We start from the raw sequence: 20,038 nt of genomic DNA, 5'->3' as shown, positions 1-20,038 counted from the left end.
CTCGCCCCCGAGAAATCCCACTCTTGTCTAATGCCTCGAAAGGCTCCCTCTTCTGACTCTTTTCCTTTCATTCACTCTATACACTCGACAGATATCGACGACTCCACCACTCCTTTTCCCATCTACTGAAGCAGAAAGCAAAGGTCGACTCGTCAAAGGTTTCGCAAGTTCCGATATCCCCCACCAGAGGCTTTCACCGCCTTCGATCTTGCACTCTCTCGTCTCTATATCCTCAACATGGACTCTACCCGACCTTCGTCATCGTCGACTCGCCGACACCCAGCTTCCCTATTGCCTAAGTTCTTGCACGATCCCGCTCTGCTCGAACTCGTGCGTCAACCTGTTTCGGCGGAGATGATCTGTCAGTCTCCCTTCCTCGCGCATCCCTTTCTCGGAGGGAGCCAGAGCTGACTTGATGGGCGATGATCAGCTTATATCGCTCAACGCACGGTCGAAGTCATCTCAGTCACGCCGACTGCTTCTCACCCTCCCTCTCCTCCCGTGACCCCAGTCAGAGCCAACTTCAACAACAACGCTGACAACAAGGCGACGAACCCCGAAGTTGAATCCCTCGTTGCGTTCATCACCGTTCTCGTTCAAAAGTCCAACGTTCAAGTTCCAACTTTACTCTCGACTCTCGTTTACCTCGACCGACTCCGCCTCAAGCTCCCTCCCAGCGCTTGCGGTATGGAATCGACTCGCTTGAGGGTGTTCCTCGCTACTTTGATCGTCGCTGCGAAAGCTCTCAACGGTAAGCTTTATGCACTTCAAACCGAAGTGATCACGTTACTGATTCAGACTCTCTGCCCCCCTGTAGATTCCTCACCGAAGAACAAACACTGGACTCGATACGCCGCCATCTTCCCTTTGGCTGAAGTCAACTTGATGGAACGACAACTCCTTTTCCTCCTCGATTTCGACCTTCGTATGGAAGAGGCCGAGCTTATCGAACATTTCGGTCCTTTCCTCCCTCGTCAACCTGTCGCATCTAGCTCTTCCCAACGCTTCCACACTTCTCGTCTCGACCGAGCAGCCTTCGTTCCTCGACGAGTCGACCCTCTTCAAACGGTCTCGACACCTCGACGAAAAGCTTCCGCTTCGTCCCTCGCTACTCCTCCTCCTTCCTCCCGCCGTTCATCCTACTACTCTTCATCATACACAACATCGTCAGCAGGAGACTGCCCAACGAGCGCAGGGTCATCTTACCGCATCTCCCCTTCGCATTCGAACCACTCTTCAACCTCCTCGATGTCTCCCGTTACTCCCGTGGACGAACCCTCACACTATCCGGGTCTCTCGACGAGCCCTTCTTCTCGTCTAGGTCAACCCTACGGCGACAACCAATCATCGTCTCTACGCCATCCTCCCTCTCTCTCGTTTCTCCGTTCCGCCTACAATCAATCGAAAATCTTGTTTAACCCTGAAAAGCTTCGAAGGTCGTCCACTTCCGACGACGTTGTAATCGACGCCATCTCTCGATAGATCGTCTCCCTCGTTTTCTCTGTATCCTCACAACGTCGCCAAGTTGTATCTCTCTCTTCTCTCTCTCTGTTGTTCGCTTGTCTCTGGAAGAGCTCCCTCCCTATCGTCAATTATATCCTTTACGTCTGTCGTTGTACCCTTATATCCCTTCTCCTTCATTGTTACCCCGTCCACTTTTTCTGTATCTTTAGAGCTCAGTCGAAGCGAGGAAATAGCAACTGGCTTGTCTTCTTCTCATATTTTCTCTGCAGCCCGTCTTTCACGAGTGTCAGTACTTGGCGCCGAGAGATGAACTTGCCTGACTTGCGGTGCTCGAGCTCGGTAGAATGAAAACAGAAGCTTAAGCTTCTCGAGCAATCTCGAGTGCGAAATCTGAGCAAGTCAGTGATCTTCCTTCAACTTTTCACTCCGACCCCATCTTCTCACCTGAGCGATGTCGTCAAAACCCACGCAACGTAAAGCAGTACCCGGCAAATCGTCCACAGACAAGCGGTTCCGACGGGGAGAGACCCTCGGAGCTCAGAACGTGAAGAAACGAGGTCGACCCGGTTCCAAAGCTGAACGAGAAGCAGCGAAGAGCTCGAAGACCGAGAAGGGATCCACTGAACCGCCCAGGAAGCGAGCTAGAGAGGAGGAAGAAGGGGAAGAAGAGGATATTGATGAAGAGGAAAAGGAGACGGTCACGGCTCTCGAGAGCGACGAGGAAGAGTTCAAGGGTATCTCAGAGGTCACGGCTAGTAAGAAAGGGAAACGGCAGAACCGTAAGACTGGTGGAACGGGAAAGAAGCAAAAGATCTTTGTCGAGGAGAAGGTAAGTTGTCTCTCTGCTCTCTAAAGACTGGCGGAGGGCGGACATTGACACGACCACGGTCAATAGACTGATCTTCTGAATCTCGCGGCGTCAATCACGGGTCAAGCGGAGGAGAAATCGAAAGCAAAGTTGGAAAAGATGGTGAGTATCTTCCATTCTTCCACCAATCAAGACCGCTGAAAGACTGACAAGTGACATCTCAACAGAAACAAAAACCTGCTCCTCAGCCGAGAGATCCCAAGGTACCGAAACTTAGCGCCGCGAAACAAGCACAACTCGTAAGTTTCTCTTTTCCCGTTTTCGATCGTGTCTGTCTCCCTGCTAATAGGCTCCTTGGGTCTTCCAGGACGCTGCGAGGAGTATCGTCGCTCAACGAAGTAAGCAAAAGAAGGACAACAAGAAAGCAGATTCAGCTCCTCCTCCCCCGAAAATTGACGATGGAAAGAAACGAGTTTCCTTCGCATGATACACTCCCTCTCGTCCTTGCCTACCATTTGTCTGTTGTAAGTCCATAAGTACATAATTTGCATGCATGCAAGTTCCAAGTTTTTTCTCTACGAATACAAAACTTCGAAATCGAAGTAAAGATAGAAATAAGTTCTACAACCCCTGAATGAGAGCTTCTTCAGCTCCATCTACGACTTCATTGCCTAGTGCTTTATGTTCCTCCTCTCCGACTCTCATGAATCCAACATCGTCGACCCCTTTCAAGAGAACCATGTCGTCTCCGATTGAAGGTCGTTTCGTGTCAATTTGAGCGGGGATCGTTGGACGAGATTGACGAGGAGAAGGGTCGGCGGCGTGGAGGGCAGAGAGCCATTCTACGACAGGGTTGACGACCCATCGACGAGGCTGAAAGAGCCCTGAGAACCAACCAAGCTGAGCAAAGAGAACGGGAGGAAAACATAGGATGTCAGCTTCTTCTAGACGCTCTTCACTCGTTCTCGTTGCAAGGGAGGAGGGCGGGAGAGACTTACGTGACCTCCATGTTGCGTGACGGCGAAAGTGAGCCATTTGTTGTCTTTGACGGCCTCGAAGGGAATTCCAGAAGAATCGACAATCGGATCATCGAGAGCAGAGATACCTAGGAAAGGGACTCTGATATCACGAATGGTGTTTGATGCCGAAGCCCAGCGGTAGTAGGCGATCGCAGTAGGGAATTTCGAAAGGGGTGCGGTAACGAGTGAATCGAATTCGAAACTGAAAGAGGGAGGAAGCTACATCAGCTACTCGAAGCAAGGTATTTGAAGTCGAGTAGAGAATTCGACTCACAGTGTCGTGTGTGGGTTTGAATACAGAGCATCCCAGTCAATTGCTTCGTGTTTTTCAAACACATGAGCATGTCTTTTAACAAGCCTCTTCAAGTTCGCTCCCATCGCGACCGAATAGATCCTCCTCAACCAGGACGAGTTGAGTGCGACGTTGCCCTTTACGAAATCGAATGGAGTTCCTAGGGAAATGACGGCTTTGAATGCCGATGCCTCCTTTTCCTCGCCGGCGTACTTGCAGATCTGGTTCGCACCGAGAGAGAAACCGATACCGTACAGAGGGGCGTTCGGGGCGAAATGAGAGATGAAGGCGAGGGAAGAACGAATATCATTCGTGACTCCTCCGCTGAAACGCAATAGTTCAATCAGCTCTCAGGGTTCCTGCTCGCGAGAGAAGTAGAAGAGGATCTACATACTTGTAAAGGTGGGGCGAAGTGACATGAGTGTTCGCACACCCGCGAGAGTTGATGACCGCTCCCCTCCATCCTAAGCCGCCTTCAGATTTCGGTCTCGTCACGACCGCGAGGATGTTCCGAACGTAGCTCTCGTGACTACCTCCAGTCAATCCACTACGGTAAAGGTCGAAGGGATCAGCGACAGTCTCGCAGATTGGAACTAAACAGAAAAAGAAAATCGAGAGAAAGGGAAACGTACTGGCACGCAACGAGAATCGGCCGATCGTCGATAGGCTCGTCGGGAGTGATAGGAGGAGTGAAATCGACCGCGATAGTACCACCGTCGGGCACTCGAATATGTTCTCTCGTGTAGAAGATTTGGTCGTACGTGAATTTTGAAACCGTACAGAATATTGTTGCGAGATGACCTCTACGCACGTTCCGGCGGGAATTCGCTCAAGGGAGTCAATGAAACATTACGAGGACATAGCAGTGAATACGAGTGCGAAAAGAAAGAAAGAAGAGCTCACGAAGAAAGCCAGAAGGTTGGAGTATACCACGCGTCTCTCCCCTTCAAACTAGGACATTGCTCAAGCACTTCATCCAACCTCGTTACTACTTTCGATCCGGTCTTTGGGTCGAGAGAGACAATCTCTGCGGGCTTGGCGTGTTGAACGGTTCGAATCGGGGCAGAGAGTCCGAGGTAGAACAAGAGTCGACGCATGATGAATGTGAGCCACCACATCTATCCGGGCAGTCGCTGTCGTGAGGGAATCGAAAGGGTGAGGAGACGGAAGAAAGGATGTAGTAAACTTGGCGTTGAAACGTGAAGCGCTGCGGGCGGCCTTGTTCCCGAGAGAGAGAGAGAGAGAGGCGGTGCTGAAATGACATTCGCTCTCGTGGGAAGCGCGTGAGTTCGGACGGAAACGAGTCGCAAAGTAACAGGCGAGCTCGAGAGAGACCGCGAAACAGAAAGCTTCGACCACCTCTCGCAGTCTCGCTCCATGGCAGAGTGTAGTCATATTCCGGTTGCAACAGCAGCTAATCGATGAAGTAAAACTTGAAAAATGAAAGTCAAACCCGAATCTCAACGTTCAGAGAAGAGAGCTTGTTAAACGAGAGGTTGTGCAAAGTAAGCGATTTTACCACTCGCTGATCCTCCATAGTATTTCCCAGGTAGAGTAGGGTGACAAGCCGTGACGGCGGGTACGGCAGTGATCGCTTCGTCCGAGAAGGATTTGACCATGGTTCCGTCGGGGAGGTAGAGGTCGAGTGCTCGTCGCATGTCACCGACGTGGATGTGAGGAGGGGCGATCGAGGGTGCGAGAGGGGACCAGAATGCTCGGAGAACCGTTACGAATCGACCGACTGTGAGGGAGAGAACTGTTAGCTCTCTTGAAGGAACAGAGAGAGGGAGAGCTTTGTGCGTGCGAACCTTGACAGTTGTGAGGAATGATTTCGGCAGGTTCGAAAGTTGGGTCCACTTCGAGTTGTTTCTCGAGTTGGAAAGGATCGATGTTCCAAACTGTGTGAAGGTGAGGGGGAAGGTCAACGCTAGTTCACCACAGGTTGATTCGTTCCCTCACTCACCTCGAAGCAAATCATCGTATCCAGTCGAAAGTAACCTCGTCCCACTCGGATCAAAGTAAGAAGAAGAGCAAGCCTTCTCGTACGGGTACGCGACGACCATCGCTTGTTCGACGACTTGAGTATGGTCCAACTCCGTATCGAGTCCTCGAAGTTTCGAGAGGTCCCAAATCCTCATTTCTCGTTTCAAGTGAGCGGTAGCGGCGAGGGTAGGTCGGGCAGGATTGATCGAGATGCAACCGACTAGAGCGAGGAAGAGATTGATTAGCTTCGTCGAGACGCAGGCAGATCGGAGTCTCTTTGCTCACCCTTCGCTTTGTCGATGTTCCAGAATTTCGATTCCGCTATCGGCGTTCGAAGATCCCTCCAGTGAAGTCTTCCTGCACCATCCGTAGCTACAGCATTGCGATGTCGCATGTCAGCCGAGCATTCGATGAACGAGCGGTAGGGAAAGTCGAGAACTTACCCCAGATCTCGTTTCCACTCGGGTCGAAATCGAACGAGTGCAAGAGCCCGTCGTACTCTTCGTCATCTGCGTCAATCACATCTTCCGACGTTCCAGTTTCGAAATCGTGAGAGCGAAGAGACTTGTCGTAGCAAGACGAGTAAATCTAAATGATCGAGTCTGAGGTCAGTAAACGAGCGAGCACCAGCGAGGAGATAAAAGTTGAGCTCACCTTTTTCGTTTCGTGAGGTCTGAACTTCAAGCAAGAAACCGAACTCTTTGAATGAGCTTTCCATAACCAGAATTTCCCATTCGAAGGTTCTTCCCCTCCTCCTTCTCCTTGTTCCTCTGTAGCTTCCTCGTTAACTCCCGCACCTTCTTCTCCATCATCTTCATCTTTGACTTCTTTCTTGACGCCGTCGCGAATCGAGGTAGGTTCAGTAGTAGAGGGTTGAGAAGATTGTCCGGCATTCGTGGCGTCCCAAAGTGCAATGTTTCCGTATTTGTCACCGGCAAAGACCTGCACGCAGAACAATTAGTGTTTTTGAGACACGAGAGCGAGGTAGAGAGACTCACGAGATCTTTCGTAGTGTCGGGATGAACGGCAAGAGAGTAAATTCGCTCCGGAACGACTTTGATGATTCTGTCGTCGCATTCAAGGAATTAGCGTCGATGTTCAATTCCATGACGAGAAGAGAGAAAGGACGCACGATCTCAACTCGAGGCTCTCCGTGATCTTTTCCAATTTCGCTTGATCGTAATCGGGTCTTTCTCCCAATTTCCATCCTTCCTCTTCCTGTTCTTCCTTCTCCTTCTTCGTCAATTCAAACTCTGCCAATCCTCTAATCATCTCCTTGAACGATTCTTGATCTGACGCTCCGTTCAATCCGGTCGAAACGATCATTTCTCTCGGTAAATGTTTCTCTTCTCGTTCCTGTCTTCTCCTTTCTTCATCTTCCTTTTCATTTTGCTACACGCGCTCAAGACTCTTATCAGCTCCGTCAACCTGCTCGGAGAGAAGGGGGAGAGAGAGAGAGTACTGACCTCGTGAATGAGGGCTTTCTCTTCCAAAGTCGTCGCGGCGGCCGCTCTCGTTCTCGTACTTTTTCGGGGTACGAAGTCTTCCTGCAGCTTCCTCTTCTGCGCCCCACCTGATCCCGTGCCGGACCCTTTCGGTCGACCGATCTTCTTCCCACTTGGAGTCTTTCGAGGAGTCGAAGCGTTACTCCCTTTCGAGATCGATGAAGTCGCCTGAGTCAATCCAGTAGTATTGGCGAGTTCTATGCACCATTCGCGAATGCAGTAACGCGTCAATTATGGGCGAGATCGAAGATTGTAGATGAGAGGTTTCTTACCAGCGTTCGAAGCGATGTTGCCAGCGCGAAAGTTGGCGAAATCGCTAGAGATAGAGTACAAGGTTAGCTAGAAAAGCGCGTAGATGCACCGTGCGAGCTTACAAGGCCATCTTTGTTTTTCGGCGGTGAACAGTCGAAGAGAGAGAGTGAAGTCGTCGCGCTCGCGTCGACGTCTCTTTCCCTAATCCCTATCGCCAAGGCAGCTCATATCTTCAGCCCTACGTCCGACCGTATCGAACCGAGCCTGCGAGTTCCCGTATTCTTCAAGTTTCCTCGCTCCCCGCCAATTTCGGGCCGCACAGAAGCCGTTCTCTCCCTCGCTACATCATCTACAACGGCTCCTTCGAACCTCTGAGGTCACCGCCGAGCTACCGCGACCCCGGGGCGAAGCGATGAGCTCCCCTCCAGGCCTTCCGACGCTTCCTTCGGTTCAGAAAGTATGTTCTACTCCTTTCCTCCCTGCCTTTCGTCAATTGTCATGATGGTGACTACGGAGCTGACTCACAAGGTGGATACGATAACAGATCTCGAACTATGTCACCCGTAGTTTAGGTCAAGTGAGTCTTCGATTTCTGCTTTTTCCCATCGAGCTCGTTCACTCTCGAGCACTATCTCTCGCTGGAAACATTCCGACGCGGCACTGACAGGATAGCTGGTCTGTGCTGACAGAACCCTGGGAAATTCACGCTACAAGGGACTAACACCTACTTGATCCACGTTAGTTTTCATTTCAGTTCATCTCGCCTTTGCCAACTCAATCCCCTCATAATCACTGACTCTCGCTTCCCAATAGCATCCCTCCTCTCCCTCCCTAATCCTCCTCGACACAGCCCAATCCATCCCGTCCTATCTCCCGCTCCTCCGCTCCGCTCTCCTCTCTCACTCAATCCAACCCTGTCATCTAACCGACATAATCCTCTCCCACTACCATCACGACCACACCGACGGTTTACGCTCCGTTCTCGAAGAACTCGGGAGGCTTGGAGCGGTAGGGAAGGGGGGAGTGAGGATTTGGAAGATGAGATGTGAGGGCGGAGAAGAGGAGACGAAGGATCGAGAGATTGAGGAAAAATTGAGAGGGATCGAGGAAGGGTTGGTTGATGTCGAGGGACTCGGAGTTCAGGAGCGACTGGTAATGAAAGGATTTGAAGGAGGAAAGATCCGTGCGTTGCGAAATGGCCAGAAATTCGTGATATCGGATGGTAAAGGAGACGATAAAGAGGCGGAGAAAGTCGAATTGGAGGTCATTCATACTCCAGGACATACGAGCGACTCGATCTCGATCCTACTACGAACCGATTCTGCATCGAAAACGTCCTCCGAGTCGAATGCGCCCGAGGCTCTGTTCTCGTTCGATACGGTATTAGGACATGGAACCGCCGTGTTCTCTTCGCTAGCAACTTATCTCGATTCCCTCATTGCTCTCATCTCGAGACTTGCCCCATCCTCCGACTCCGATTCGAATGGAGGGCCAGAATCTGGAGCGCTAATACCGATCTATCCCGGTCACGGAGTCGTCATCGAAGATGGAGTCTCAAAACTCAAGGAGTACAGACAACATCGATTGGATCGCGAACGTCAAGTGGTCGAAGCGTTGAAGAATCAAAAGTCTGCGAAATTGTCGGCAAGCTCGTAAGTTCTACTCTCTGTTCTTCTTTCTTGCTTCGAGGATCCGAAATTGACGAAGAACGTGAGGTAATAGATTGACCGATTCCATCTATGGTTCCTCGATCCCTGAATCGCTCAAACCTGCCGCGACTCGCGGATTACTCCTCCATCTCGACAAACTCCTCCTAGATTGTCTCGTTACCCGACATGATCCCGTAGAGGGAGAGCTCGGCAACAAGGTAGATTGGGAGAAGCTAGGAGTGAGCGCGAAGGATATTCCGCAGGGATGGGACGATCGATGGAGTTGGAAAGGACCGGATTGACTAGCCGTTACTAAATCGAAATTGTGAATCGATTCAATTGTTGCAGAGGGTATCAAAGTTGCTCAGAAGCAGGTATCAGAAACAGAGAGAATGAGGGGTATATAGCGGGGAGAGTGAATCGATCTCTACGAGATGTCAAGACTTTCGTTCCGTTGCTTTTCGAGTTTCGTCACTGTCGTTTCGGCTTCTGTGATCAAATCGTTCCATGATACGAAGAGTTCCGATAGGTTTGTTATCTGTGGCGGAGGCGACCTATCAGCTTTTCGGACGAGGAACGACTGATCCGACAAAAATCCGCTCACGTAGTCATTGTATTGTTGGAGGAGAATCATAGTTCGATCTTCGAGAGATGCATACGCCGTGGCGACAGGTCTCGTCTCCGTCATGAGCTGCTTGAGCGGTGTTTTGAGTGCTTCGTGCTCTGTGAACGAATTTTCGGCTCAAATCAGTTTGGAAGTCCTTCGATTGCGCGTCAACCCAACTTACCTGGCAGCTTTCCCGCCTCGACGACTCCCCTTTGATGTAGTGTCTCTATCTCGCGCAAGTCTCGTTCGAGAGTACGGATCTCGTTCTCTGCCTCGAGGACGAGGGAAACTTTTGCGGGAGTTGAGAGGGAGTCTTGATCCGGAGGTTGAATCGGTACTGGCGCGACTGATAGTAGAGGAGCATTTGAGTCGTCTACAGTGTTCAACAAGGGGAATAGAGTTGATTGTGAGCATCGTCCGCGCGAAGTGTTGAACGAGAATCGGAGTGAAGAACTGACAATTCTGAACGAACCGTCTGACTGCATCTGTACTCGCTCCAGAGTCGAGTGCCTGTTTCAACTGTGCTTCGATGTGAGAGACTCTCCTAGCGAGTGAGATGGGCGAGGTACGAGAGTCGGGAGAGATGAGCGATTCGAGGAATCTCAATCGGAGATCGAGGGCGAGTTGAGGCGTGATCGGAACAGGCTTGGCTTGAGCTTGAGCGGTATCTTCGTTCATATTGGCGACCTCTGACGATTGGCTCGAGTGAGAGAGGAGTCGAGCTCCGTCGCTTTCGCTTCTCTCGCTTCTTCCACTCACTTCTCAATGCACTATTTCGCCTACGATGATCTTATCCGACTCTCACAGCCACAATGACTCGATCGCGCGCGCGCTCGAGACTATCGGCGCGTTTCAAGTGGTCACTCGCCCTCCGACTCGCCATCTCGCTTCGTTCGAATATTCAGCCCTCTCTCGAGAATAGAAAGTAGGAATTGGACGATACGGGGTTGTAATCCTTGATGACATTGTAGTGTGCTCCAAGCCATTCCTCGTGCCAGCCAGCTCAGGATTCAAGAACTTCTCTCTTCTTCCTTCATTTCACTCAACTCGCACAAATAAAAGAGACGCTAGACGCTCATCCGACTATCGGAATCCCAAAAGGCAGTGCCATACCAACATACTAGAGCGTAGATCGCCTTTCGACTTTCACTCCTTCCACCGCTAGCCGGTTTACTCTTCAGTCCCTTTCGCTAGTCGAATTCCTTTTCAGCCTCCCCCTCTCGCTCTCTGCCCACTCGATTCACAACTCGACCATGGTCGCCTCTCTCCATCTCTTATCGTCACTCGTGACCATTGTCGCCCTATCGGAAACTATCGCAGCGCGACCTACCGTCTTTGTCCCAAACTCGAAATTGGCAAACAAAATCGCCTCGGCGAATTCCTCCTCGACCGTCTTCCCCGTCGACTCCTCCCCCGCAAACTTCTGGGTCTCTACCTCGTCCAACCTCTACGTCCCTGGATCTTCCTCTGCCTCCTCCTCGCAAAATGCGGCAAAAGCAGAGCCAGTCTCTACCCCTCTCTCAACAGTCACTATCGTTCGATCCACCCCTTCCGTCGCTCTCCTTCCTCCGACTAACCTCCCTTCTCCCGTGTCCGTATCGATTACTCCCACTCCGATCCCAATCCCCGCGGGCGAATCGTGGTCCTCGAGACTTTTGAAACGTTTCTTCAATATCAATGTCGCCGCTCTTCAAGCCGAATTGTTATCCTACAGAGTCGAGAACGACATTACCCCGACTCCGTTCCTTCCCGGTCAGATTGCGAGGGCTCAAGCATACGCAGCGGCTCAAAGCAAGAGTTCGAGTAAATCGGCGGCGGCGGCGAAAACGAAGACGACTCAACGGGCGACGACTACCTCGAAGGCGTCAGTCAAATCGACGACAACCTCGCGAAAGACGACGACGACGAAGAAAGTCACCCCGACAAGTAGTAAGAAAATTTCAACGACAACTTCGAAAGCTCAATCGAAAACGACGACTACACAGAAGGTTACGACAACCTCGGTTAAACGACCTCAAGCTACGACCGCGAGTTCTGCAGGCGGATTAACCGATGGAGTTTCGTTTTGGAAAGAAAAGAGTTCGTTCTTTTCCGTCGATTCCTTCACGACCGACGTCGTCGACAACAAGCATTATTCATGGGGAGGAAACAACATTGCCGTCTACCAAGGAGTTCCGGCGAAAGAATGGACGTCGGGCAAACAAGGGGACAAGTTGAGCGCTTTGCAAGTCGCTTATCCGAAGGGAAGTAGGAACCCTGGTAATTCTCCTCAGGGTGGAGTAGGTTTCTATACTTCGAAGAGTAAGTTTTCTTTCGTACTCTATCGCTAGAGCTAAGGAGCAGCGCTGACGAGCTGTTCGCGACGATCTAGTTGACGTTACGGCCGCGACGAACGTTTCCCTCTCTTACTCGATCTTCTTCCCGAAAGGATTCAACTTTGTCAAGGGCGGTAAGCTACCTGGCTTATACGGAGGTGCGAAAGCTTGTTCGGGAGGTGCGGCTGCACAAAACTGTTTCTCGACTCGAATGATGTTCCGTCAAAAAGGAATGGGAGAGGTTAGTTTTCCTTTCTCTCTACTTGCAACTTCAACCGCTGATGAAGGATCTTCGTTCGACAGTTGTACCTCTATGCCCCGCGAGAGAAACAAGTCGAAGCGCTCTGCACCCTCGGACCTCTCTCATACTGCAACTCGGTTTACGGAATGTCGATCGGACGTGGAAGCTGGACTTTCAAGACGGGAGAATGGACCGACCTCAAGCAAGATATCTGGTTGAACACTCCGGGAAAAGCCGATGGAGGGTTCAACATCTGGTAAGTCATGTTCTCCCTTCTTGCTTTCTTGCGTGCCAGAGTCTGACCCTTTCTCTGTAATGTCGTTAGGGTCAACGGCGAGCTCGTACTTCACTCGGATTCGGTTTACTACCGCAACTCGGCCGCAGGAATGAATTCTAACGGTACCTCGACGGGAGATATCATCGACTTGATCGACTACGAATCCCTTCCCGACGACCTCATCATCCCCAACGGTGGATTCAAGACGAACCCACTCGCCAACACGACGACCCAATCTACTTCTCAAGGATCGAAACGTTCTGTCATTAAACTCGGAGGAAGTGACGAGAAGATTTTCGGACAAAACGGGAGGAAGTTCGTGAGCAAGGTTCCGATGCACAAACGTGCGAATGCTGCGATCGCTCCTGGATTCCTTGGAGCGATGGCTCAGACTTTCTTTGGAGGCTCGAGTGACGATTACGTGAGTTCAACCTTTTCTTCACTGCGGAGTCTCGCTTTTGACTGACAGTTGCCGTGTTTCCCCTTCGATACAGAACTCGCCTACACTTCAACATACCTACTTCCGTCGTTTCGAACTTGCTATCAACTAAAAGGACTGCCGTTAGAGCGCGAGAGGATATCATTTTTGTGTCATATTTCGTATATGTTTCGTTTTGTCGCATCTGTTTCGTACCACGCCCGCATCGATATAGTTTCTGTCTGTTTGTCCATTGCAGCTTTCGTTCCCAGTACTCAGAATCCGCCTCCGAGAGTCCTCAATTTGTGCGAAACTTCGGTGAGAGTTGCGAGAATTCCGAAATGTCGCTTTGACTCTCATCAACCAACAACTTCTTCCCTGCAGAGCAACCATGCCGAAGGTGAGTAGTTTCTGCTTGCACCTAGATCTCAGTGCTATCAAGCAGCACGCTAGAATTGGCCTCGGGATGATTTCTCACACCGAAAGAGATGAAGAGCTACTGCTCGACCACAACAACGCGGGACAGGATGTAACTTGGACCAACCGAAACTGACACTCCGCTTCTGTGTTCACAGCTCGCCCTCTCCCACTCACTCGAAGAAGTTCGATCGCTCCTTCTTCCCTCTTCTTCCTCCTCCACTTCTTCTACTGCTCCGACCGGCAACTGTCTACCGATCTGGGCTACCCTACCCGCCGATGTCCTCACTCCAGTCATCGCTTACTTGAGGTTGACGGATGGTGCTCGAGCTGGTGAAAGTTTCTTGCTCGAAAGTGCAGTCAAAGGTGAAACCGCTGGAAGGTGGTCATTCGTGGGAGCCAGTACGTGCATCTTTTCTCTCTAGATATCAAGGAAGACTCGGAGCTGACTGATGAAGCGCGTTTTGTTGATAGACCCTCAAAAAGTCTACCGAAGTGGACCCAACGACGAGATCAAAGGAGATCCTCTCGTACCCCTCGAGAAAGTCCTAGACGAGTACAAGTTCATCAAACCTCATGGTGTTCCTCCATTCACTGGTACGTGTGCTCTTCTTCTGTCTTCTCGAGAAGTATATTTTGACTCTTTCTCGCTTTTCTGCTTCTCAAGGTGGAGCTATCGGCTACGTTGGCTACGACTGCGTGCATTACTTCGAACCCAAAACCGCAAGGGAGCTTTCCGACCCGATTGGTATCCCCGAATCCGTCTTCCTCATTCACGACACGATCGTCGCATTCGATCATCTCTTCTCTACCGTCAAACTACTCTCCCACGTCTACCTCCCTCCCACGTCTACTTCGACCTCGAGTCCCGAACAACAGATCGAAGAATCCTATCGAGCTGCCGAACAAAAGATTGCTGAACTAGCATCGAAACTGAACGAGGCGGGACCTTTACCAGTCGTCGAACAACCAAAGATTGTTCTCCCGGCTCCGAAAGCGGTCAGTAATGTTGGAAAGGAGGGTTATGAGAGGTTCGTCACTAGTTTGAAGGGAAGTATCGTTCAGGGAGAAATCATTCAAGCAGTACCGAGTCAGAGGCTGAGAAGGGAAACTCAACTACATCCTTTCAACGTCTATCGGTAAACTCAGTCGCCTTGACAGACCTCTTCGATGTATCTTCACTGACTTTCGGTCGTTCGTAGACACCTTCGACAACTCAATCCTTCGCCGTACATGTTCTACATCGATTGCGGCAAAGGACTTCGGCTAGTCGGAGCTAGTCCCGAATGTCTCTGCAAGGTCGAGGGAGGAAAGGTCGAGAACCATGCTATTGCGGGGACTGTACGAAGAGGGCGAAACGCAGAGGGTGAGTCATTTTCCCTTGCTCGTTCGAACTCGAACAAGACTGATCGAGGATTGTCTTCGGTCGAGTAGAGGATGCCTCGCTCGCTGCTGAACTATCAGGATCGATTAAAGATCGAGCAGAACATGTCATGCTCGTCGATCTCGCTCGTAACGATGTCAACCGAATCTGTCAACCCTCGACCGTCAAAGTCGACTCTTTGATGCAAGTTGAGAAATTCTCGCATGTTATGCACTTGACGAGTCAAGTTAGCGGCATGCTTCGAAAGGGCATGACTCGGTCAGTCTCCACCCTGTCTCTCTCGTGTAGCCTCATACTGACACCGAGCGGCTTCGTAGATTCGACGCTTTCCGATCAATCTTCCCCGCTGGAACTGTTTCGGGAGCACCGAAGATCCGCGCTATCGAGCTCGTCGGTGACCTTGAAAAGGAGCGAAGAGGAGTCTATGCTGGAGCCGTCGGTCATTTCGATTTCGCGAACGATAGCATGGACACCTGTATCGCGATTAGGACTATGACGTTCAAGGACGGAGTCGCGTACTTGCAAGCAGGAGGAGGAATCGTCTTCGACAGTGTCGAGGAGGACGAATTCGTTGAAACTATCAACAAGCTGGGTGCGAATGTGAGATGTTTGGAAGCTGCCGAAGGTCAGTCTCGTCGTTGTTCTCTAGCTGCGCTCTACGCGGTGACTGACAGTTTCATAACCTGAGATAGCCTACTACGCCGAGGAACAGGCATGAATCCGAGTAGAAGCTTAGAAAACGACGTAGATTGCAGAAACTGCGAAATCTCAAAGGTTTACGCTGTTCAATCTCCAGCGTCTGTGCGGAAAATCAGAGAAGAATGGTTGCAAAATAAGAGCGAGAATGATACAGCGACAAAAGAAAGATAAGGATAAAGTCTATGTGATGCGAAAGTGCGAATTGCGAATAAATAAACCAAACGACAGACCTCTTACTCTTACTTCTCCGGCTCGGGTTCGTCTGTCTTCTTCTCTTGGTCTTTCACCTCAAAAGTATCCATCGCCTCCTCGTTGTTCATCTCGGCGTCGAAAGCGTCCTCGATCGCTTTCGATTTTTCCTTTGCCTCCCTCTCGTACTCCTTCTTGATTCTCTCGACCTCCTGACGTCTCATCTTCTCGTATTTGTCTAGGTTCGTCTCCTCCTGTTTCTCGCGTCTTTCATTTCCCAGCCTGAATCTCTGAATGACCTCCAAGTCTTTCCTTTCGTTCGATCGTCTTCGTCCCGGTCGATCTCGACCCGTCAACTCGGCTCGAAGGATCACGTTGTTCTTCGAAGGGAAAGTCGCTTCAAGGTCTCGTTCGGCTTGAGCGTTTTCAGAATGTCGGAATTTAGGATGCGTCGCTCGTTTCGCCATATGATACATCTGAGGGAGTCCGACTGAAGCCGCTAGCTCGTGAGCGGACCAATTGACGGGACTAGATAAAGCCGGAGTGTCAGTGAGACGTCCTGTTCGTAGCAAGTTGAGGAAGAAAAGACCTACGACCCGGGACCGTTGAAAATTAGCAGGTCGTATGCCAGACAACCACCTATCGAACCAACGAGAGGACCCAAGAGCGGCTAACGACAAGAGGAGGTCAGTAAGCGTGCGCAAGAGAGAGCGTCGAAAGACTTACCCCGAAGATCCACCAGCAGTCATCGTGCGTCCAAACTTTTGTTCCGTAACCGATGGCCCATAGCGCGAAACGAGGTCCAATATCTCGAGCCGGATTGATCGCATATCCACTGACCCAACCCTGAGCATCATTGAAAAAGGAGAACCTGTCAGCTTCATCCGGAAAACGAAAAGCTTGGTCAATGGAGGGAGTGAACGCACGTTTGACATTCCGATCGCTACGACAACGAACCCGAGGACGATAGCTCCGAGTCCAGCACCGGGAGGAGCGTTGTTCTGTCAGATAATTTTGAGGTAAGTACGGCTCGAGCGGAGTTGAGCGAAGATAAGCGAGGGAAGCTTACCTCGTCTCCGAGGGCCAGGACTGCAATCATCAGAATCCCTCCAGCCAAGATTTCCCTGCAAACAGAATCATTTGTCAGTACGCTACATTCTCGCAACACTTACGAGCGAGATGACCTAAGACTCACTGAGCGAAACCGAGAGGAGTCGTTCCAACTTGCGCAGCGGGAGCCGTGAAAAACAAAGTGGCCGAAGCGTTCAAGGGTGGATCAGCCGAAGCATGAATGAGCATGTTCGGATCGTAAGAGTGGATCGCTCGTTTGTAATTGCCGTAGATCATCAACGCGCCGACGAAAGCTCCGAGGACTGAAGAGGTGAGATGAGAACGAGTTAGCGGAACGATTCGGGTTCAGGCGCGAGGAAGAAAGGAGTCTTACCTTGTGCTAGGATATAACGAGGAACCATCTGAGAGAGTAGAAAAACGAGCACGTCAGCTTTTCCTGCCTGCGAACGACGTCTCTGTCATGGCTACAAGAGAGAGAGGCTGCGAGCTTACTTTCCAAGGGAAACCTCTGAAAATGGCGAGCGAAATAGTGACTGCAGGGTTCGTATGTCCTCCTCTGATGACAACGCGAATCGAGATCAGCTACATTGTCCGATAATCTCTAACCAGGATATTGTTGCTTACGAGATACCACCGGCGATGTAGACCGAGATCATGACGGCGAAACCCCAAACGAAATAAGTGTTCGTGCTCTGCAATGAGAGAACAGCATTTGTTAGTCGACGAGAATCGGGCCGTCCCGAGAGAGAAGCGGCTTACGGATTCAGCTGAGATCTTAGTTTGACAATCGGCTGCAAGAGAGAGGGAAATTCAGTTCAAGAACGAACTCTTGTTTCGAGAGGGAAAATCGAGTCACCTCCGATCCCAAGTACGACGAGAGTCATGGTTCCGAGGAACTCTGCCATGGGCTCCCTGAGAGCGTACCTCACCGTTCCCCAATAATTGCGAATCGGAGGACCGCCGTCTTCGTTCATGTCCTCCTGCCAATCTTCGGTCCTCTGATTCAACTGGCCTCCTACTTGAGCTGAATTGCTACTTGTCGAACCGCTCCTCTGGGATTGCCCTTCATCGTCGTCGCCAGCGTCGAGATATCCTGGATCGAAATCACTTTCTTGCGATCTTCGACTGTCTTGTTCTACTTCTCTTCTGCCCTTCGAGAGCCGTTCATCGTATTCTCGATCGTGCTGTCGGCCGCGTTCGGCTTCCTCCTCCTCCTGTTCTGCGAGGGTCGAAGAACCTGGAGAAACTCGTCGATCGAGATTCTCGTTTCCGTCTCGCTTTTGTTCCTCCTCCTCCTCTCCTTCGCGATTCTCGTTCTTCCCGTGATGATCCTGTCGCCTCACCGGACGATCCCTTACACTTCCGCCTCTCGACATGTCTGTGTACTCGTTCCCGCTCGCATCGGCTTCTTCCCCATTCTCGTATCGATCGAACGGATCGTCCTGTTCGACAATCGTGTCACTCGGTAATCCACCATCCCCTCTTTCGGCTTCCTGTCCCCTGACTGTACTCGAGTGTTCCGTAATAGCAGACGACTGTATCCTTTCAGCTTGCGGTTTCATCCTCCGATTCTTTTCTCTTTCTTTCTGTAACTCTTTCCTTTCCTTCTCTCGACTCTTTGCCCAATCTTTCGCTACGCTTGATCGTCTCCTACCCTTCTTCTGCGGGAATACTCCTCCCATCGCCCACAACGGAGGTTTCTCATCGTGCCCTGTCGTACTTTGACTTCGACCTGAAACCGTGCTCCCTCCTCCTCCTCCTCCTCCCCCGGTTCCAGTTCCGCCTCCTACGATGAAGGAACTCTGTTCGTATCGGTCCGAAACGTTGCGAGGGAGTGGGTTCGAAGAAGACGAGGGTCCAGCAATGTTCGGAGGAGGTTTTCGTCGAGCTGAACTCGATTCGCGAGTAATGTTTTTCGGTCTCGACGAAGGCGATTTCGTATGCGATGCGTGGCTGTGAGTACTACTGTGGCGAGACCTATGCGAAGATGAAGCTGCGGAAGGAGTCCTTTCGGAAGGAGGAGGACGAGATGAAGAAGTAGAAGAGGAACGATGGGGTAGTTTCGCGGAAGACGATAATAAACGAGAGACGGGTCCTGGTCGAGGTGGTGGTCGAGCGGAATCGTCTGTTTCAATGGCTTGAGGCGATGAAGGTCGCGACGAAGATGCTGGTTGCATTCGATTTGAACGGTTTGATGTTGATGATTTGAGTGATGGTGAAGGATCAGGAGCAAAGTCGTACGCTTTCATGTTTGCTGGCATTCCTTTTGAGCGACACCCAGCGAGCCGGCTCCTGTTGTTCGCGTAGCGAGAGGCGCTGGTGAAAAAAGGAAAAAAGCAAGGAACAGCGAGACGCGCGAGCGAGGAGCGATGGAAACGTCATGAGAAACCGGCAGACAGGAGGTCGCTCGGACCGTGGAGAAGTTTGGAGCTCAACTGGAGAAGCTGGAGAATTCACGGCCGGCGAAAGTCCGAAAAAGAACAAAGTTCGCTTTTTTCAACGTCCTCAACCGCCGGAATGCACGAGACTGTACGAAGCGTTGAGAGGATATCGTCACCGACTTCAGTCCCCCGAGCTATCGAGAAGTGACGGAGAGGTGCGACCACAAGGCGGGTTAACTGTTCTATTCTCTTTCTCTCTCACAACGACGACATCGATCAGAGCAAGTCGCAAGATGCCTCACGCCGACTCGCTGGCACTTCCCGAGGGCCTAAGCAAACGAGATTTCTACTGTCACGTCAACTCGACTCTTTCAGCTCTTCTCACGCCCTCTTCCCCTTCGGACCCGACAAACTTCATCACTTGCTTTTCAAATGCCGCGTCGTTGCTCTTTGGAAGTTATGAGAACTACACAGAAGGTGGCTTCGGTAAAGAAGATGGCAAACGGGTGAATTGGGCAGGCAAGTTCATCAATTCTCATTCACTCTCTTCGGGCGGCCTCTCGACCGGGATTCTGCGTTGTAGTGACTCATGGGGATAATTCGATACAGGCTTCTACCTCATCCCTTCCCTTTTAACTCGTTCTCCCTCTTCCGATTCTTCCGCTGCTTCCTCTCCAACCCAACTCTTCCTCGGTCCTTTCCACGGTCGACCTGCTTGCCTCTCCGTGTCCCTCACCGCACCCTCTCGATCCCGTCCCGTCGGAGTTTGCGCCGCGAGTTTCCTCGAAAACGAAACGGTGGTCGTTCCCGACGTTGAGAAGAGACCAGGACATATTGCATGCGATGGAGTAACGAAGAGTGAGATCGTCGTACCGATATCGATTAGAGTCAAGAGGGAGGGAAAGGAAGAAGAGGAGGAAGTGAAAATCGGGGTACTCGATATCGATTGCGAACGGTTAGAGGCTTTCGATGAGGTGGACAAGGAAGGATTGGAGGAGTTTGTAGAGGTGCTGAAGAAGGTAATCAACTGGGAACTATAGAACGGAACCGCACCCAATCAGCGTAGA

At 51.2% G+C, this 20,038-nt stretch overlaps 10 protein-coding genes across 10 annotated transcripts; 6 read left to right on the top strand and 4 right to left on the bottom strand.

The window, feature by feature from the left end:
• Window positions 1-237: 237 nt before the first annotated feature.
• JCM6883_002060 (cyclin family protein) lies at window positions 238-1,482 on the top strand (the record flags this gene model as incomplete). Its single annotated transcript, XM_076631739.1, has 3 exons — window positions 238-361; window positions 431-751; window positions 818-1,482. The coding sequence occupies 3 exons, from the start codon at window positions 238-240 to the stop codon at window positions 1,480-1,482; spliced, it is 1,110 nt and encodes a 369-aa protein (XP_076488310.1).
• A 433-nt stretch (window positions 1,483-1,915) lies between these two features.
• JCM6883_002059 (uncharacterized protein) lies at window positions 1,916-2,759 on the top strand (the record flags this gene model as incomplete). The annotated part of the gene is made up of 4 exons (XM_076631738.1): window positions 1,916-2,293; window positions 2,360-2,434; window positions 2,500-2,571; window positions 2,640-2,759. The coding sequence occupies 4 exons, from the start codon at window positions 1,916-1,918 to the stop codon at window positions 2,757-2,759; spliced, it is 645 nt and encodes a 214-aa protein (XP_076488309.1).
• A 134-nt stretch (window positions 2,760-2,893) lies between these two features.
• On the bottom strand, window positions 2,894-4,701 carry JCM6883_002058 (uncharacterized protein; the record flags this gene model as incomplete). The annotated part of the gene is made up of 6 exons (XM_076631737.1): window positions 2,894-3,172; window positions 3,271-3,493; window positions 3,566-3,907; window positions 3,978-4,130; window positions 4,216-4,386; window positions 4,487-4,701. 6 exons carry the CDS (start codon window positions 4,699-4,701, stop codon window positions 2,894-2,896), a joined length of 1,383 nt encoding a protein of 460 aa, XP_076488308.1.
• A 366-nt stretch (window positions 4,702-5,067) lies between these two features.
• On the bottom strand, window positions 5,068-7,453 carry CMR1 (Cmr1p; the record flags this gene model as incomplete). Its single annotated transcript, XM_076631736.1, has 11 exons — window positions 5,068-5,324; window positions 5,392-5,481; window positions 5,547-5,786; window positions 5,852-5,938; window positions 6,010-6,154; window positions 6,221-6,508; window positions 6,565-6,631; window positions 6,699-6,958; window positions 7,033-7,268; window positions 7,344-7,387; window positions 7,446-7,453. 11 exons carry the CDS (start codon window positions 7,451-7,453, stop codon window positions 5,068-5,070), a joined length of 1,722 nt encoding a protein of 573 aa, XP_076488307.1.
• A 282-nt stretch (window positions 7,454-7,735) lies between these two features.
• On the top strand, window positions 7,736-9,274 carry JCM6883_002056 (uncharacterized protein; the record flags this gene model as incomplete). Its single annotated transcript, XM_076631735.1, has 5 exons — window positions 7,736-7,780; window positions 7,868-7,900; window positions 8,013-8,060; window positions 8,137-8,975; window positions 9,046-9,274. 5 exons carry the CDS (start codon window positions 7,736-7,738, stop codon window positions 9,272-9,274), a joined length of 1,194 nt encoding a protein of 397 aa, XP_076488306.1.
• A 125-nt stretch (window positions 9,275-9,399) lies between these two features.
• JCM6883_002055 (uncharacterized protein) lies at window positions 9,400-10,257 on the bottom strand (the record flags this gene model as incomplete). The annotated part of the gene is made up of 4 exons (XM_076631734.1): window positions 9,400-9,510; window positions 9,577-9,695; window positions 9,761-9,952; window positions 10,038-10,257. 4 exons carry the CDS (start codon window positions 10,255-10,257, stop codon window positions 9,400-9,402), a joined length of 642 nt encoding a protein of 213 aa, XP_076488305.1.
• Window positions 10,258-10,832: 575 nt separating this feature from the next.
• JCM6883_002054 (uncharacterized protein) lies at window positions 10,833-12,963 on the top strand (the record flags this gene model as incomplete). Its single annotated transcript, XM_076631733.1, has 5 exons — window positions 10,833-11,880; window positions 11,951-12,135; window positions 12,198-12,391; window positions 12,461-12,833; window positions 12,907-12,963. 5 exons carry the CDS (start codon window positions 10,833-10,835, stop codon window positions 12,961-12,963), a joined length of 1,857 nt encoding a protein of 618 aa, XP_076488304.1.
• Window positions 12,964-13,221: 258 nt separating this feature from the next.
• TRP2 (anthranilate synthase TRP2) lies at window positions 13,222-15,349 on the top strand (the record flags this gene model as incomplete). The annotated part of the gene is made up of 8 exons (XM_076631732.1): window positions 13,222-13,230; window positions 13,406-13,649; window positions 13,722-13,844; window positions 13,915-14,386; window positions 14,450-14,613; window positions 14,682-14,889; window positions 14,949-15,256; window positions 15,324-15,349. The coding sequence occupies 8 exons, from the start codon at window positions 13,222-13,224 to the stop codon at window positions 15,347-15,349; spliced, it is 1,554 nt and encodes a 517-aa protein (XP_076488303.1).
• Window positions 15,350-15,569: 220 nt separating this feature from the next.
• JCM6883_002052 (uncharacterized protein) lies at window positions 15,570-18,851 on the bottom strand (the record flags this gene model as incomplete). The annotated part of the gene is made up of 11 exons (XM_076631731.1): window positions 15,570-16,047; window positions 16,113-16,189; window positions 16,246-16,365; window positions 16,446-16,520; window positions 16,589-16,643; window positions 16,715-16,892; window positions 16,964-16,991; window positions 17,083-17,146; window positions 17,215-17,282; window positions 17,350-17,381; window positions 17,447-18,851. 11 exons carry the CDS (start codon window positions 18,849-18,851, stop codon window positions 15,570-15,572), a joined length of 2,580 nt encoding a protein of 859 aa, XP_076488302.1.
• A 413-nt stretch (window positions 18,852-19,264) lies between these two features.
• JCM6883_002051 (L-methionine (R)-S-oxide reductase) lies at window positions 19,265-20,011 on the top strand (the record flags this gene model as incomplete). The annotated part of the gene is made up of 2 exons (XM_076631730.1): window positions 19,265-19,490; window positions 19,581-20,011. 2 exons carry the CDS (start codon window positions 19,265-19,267, stop codon window positions 20,009-20,011), a joined length of 657 nt encoding a protein of 218 aa, XP_076488301.1.
• Window positions 20,012-20,038: the final 27 nt, after the last annotated feature.

Source organism: Sporobolomyces salmoneus (genome assembly GCF_050403485.1).
Source record: "Sporobolomyces salmoneus JCM6883 DNA, S_salmoneus_JCM6883_v1_ctg19, whole genome shotgun sequence".
Classification (NCBI taxonomy): Eukaryota; Fungi; Basidiomycota; class Microbotryomycetes; order Sporidiobolales; family Sporidiobolaceae; genus Sporobolomyces; species Sporobolomyces salmoneus.
This window is presented reverse-complemented; position numbering and strand designations above follow the sequence as displayed.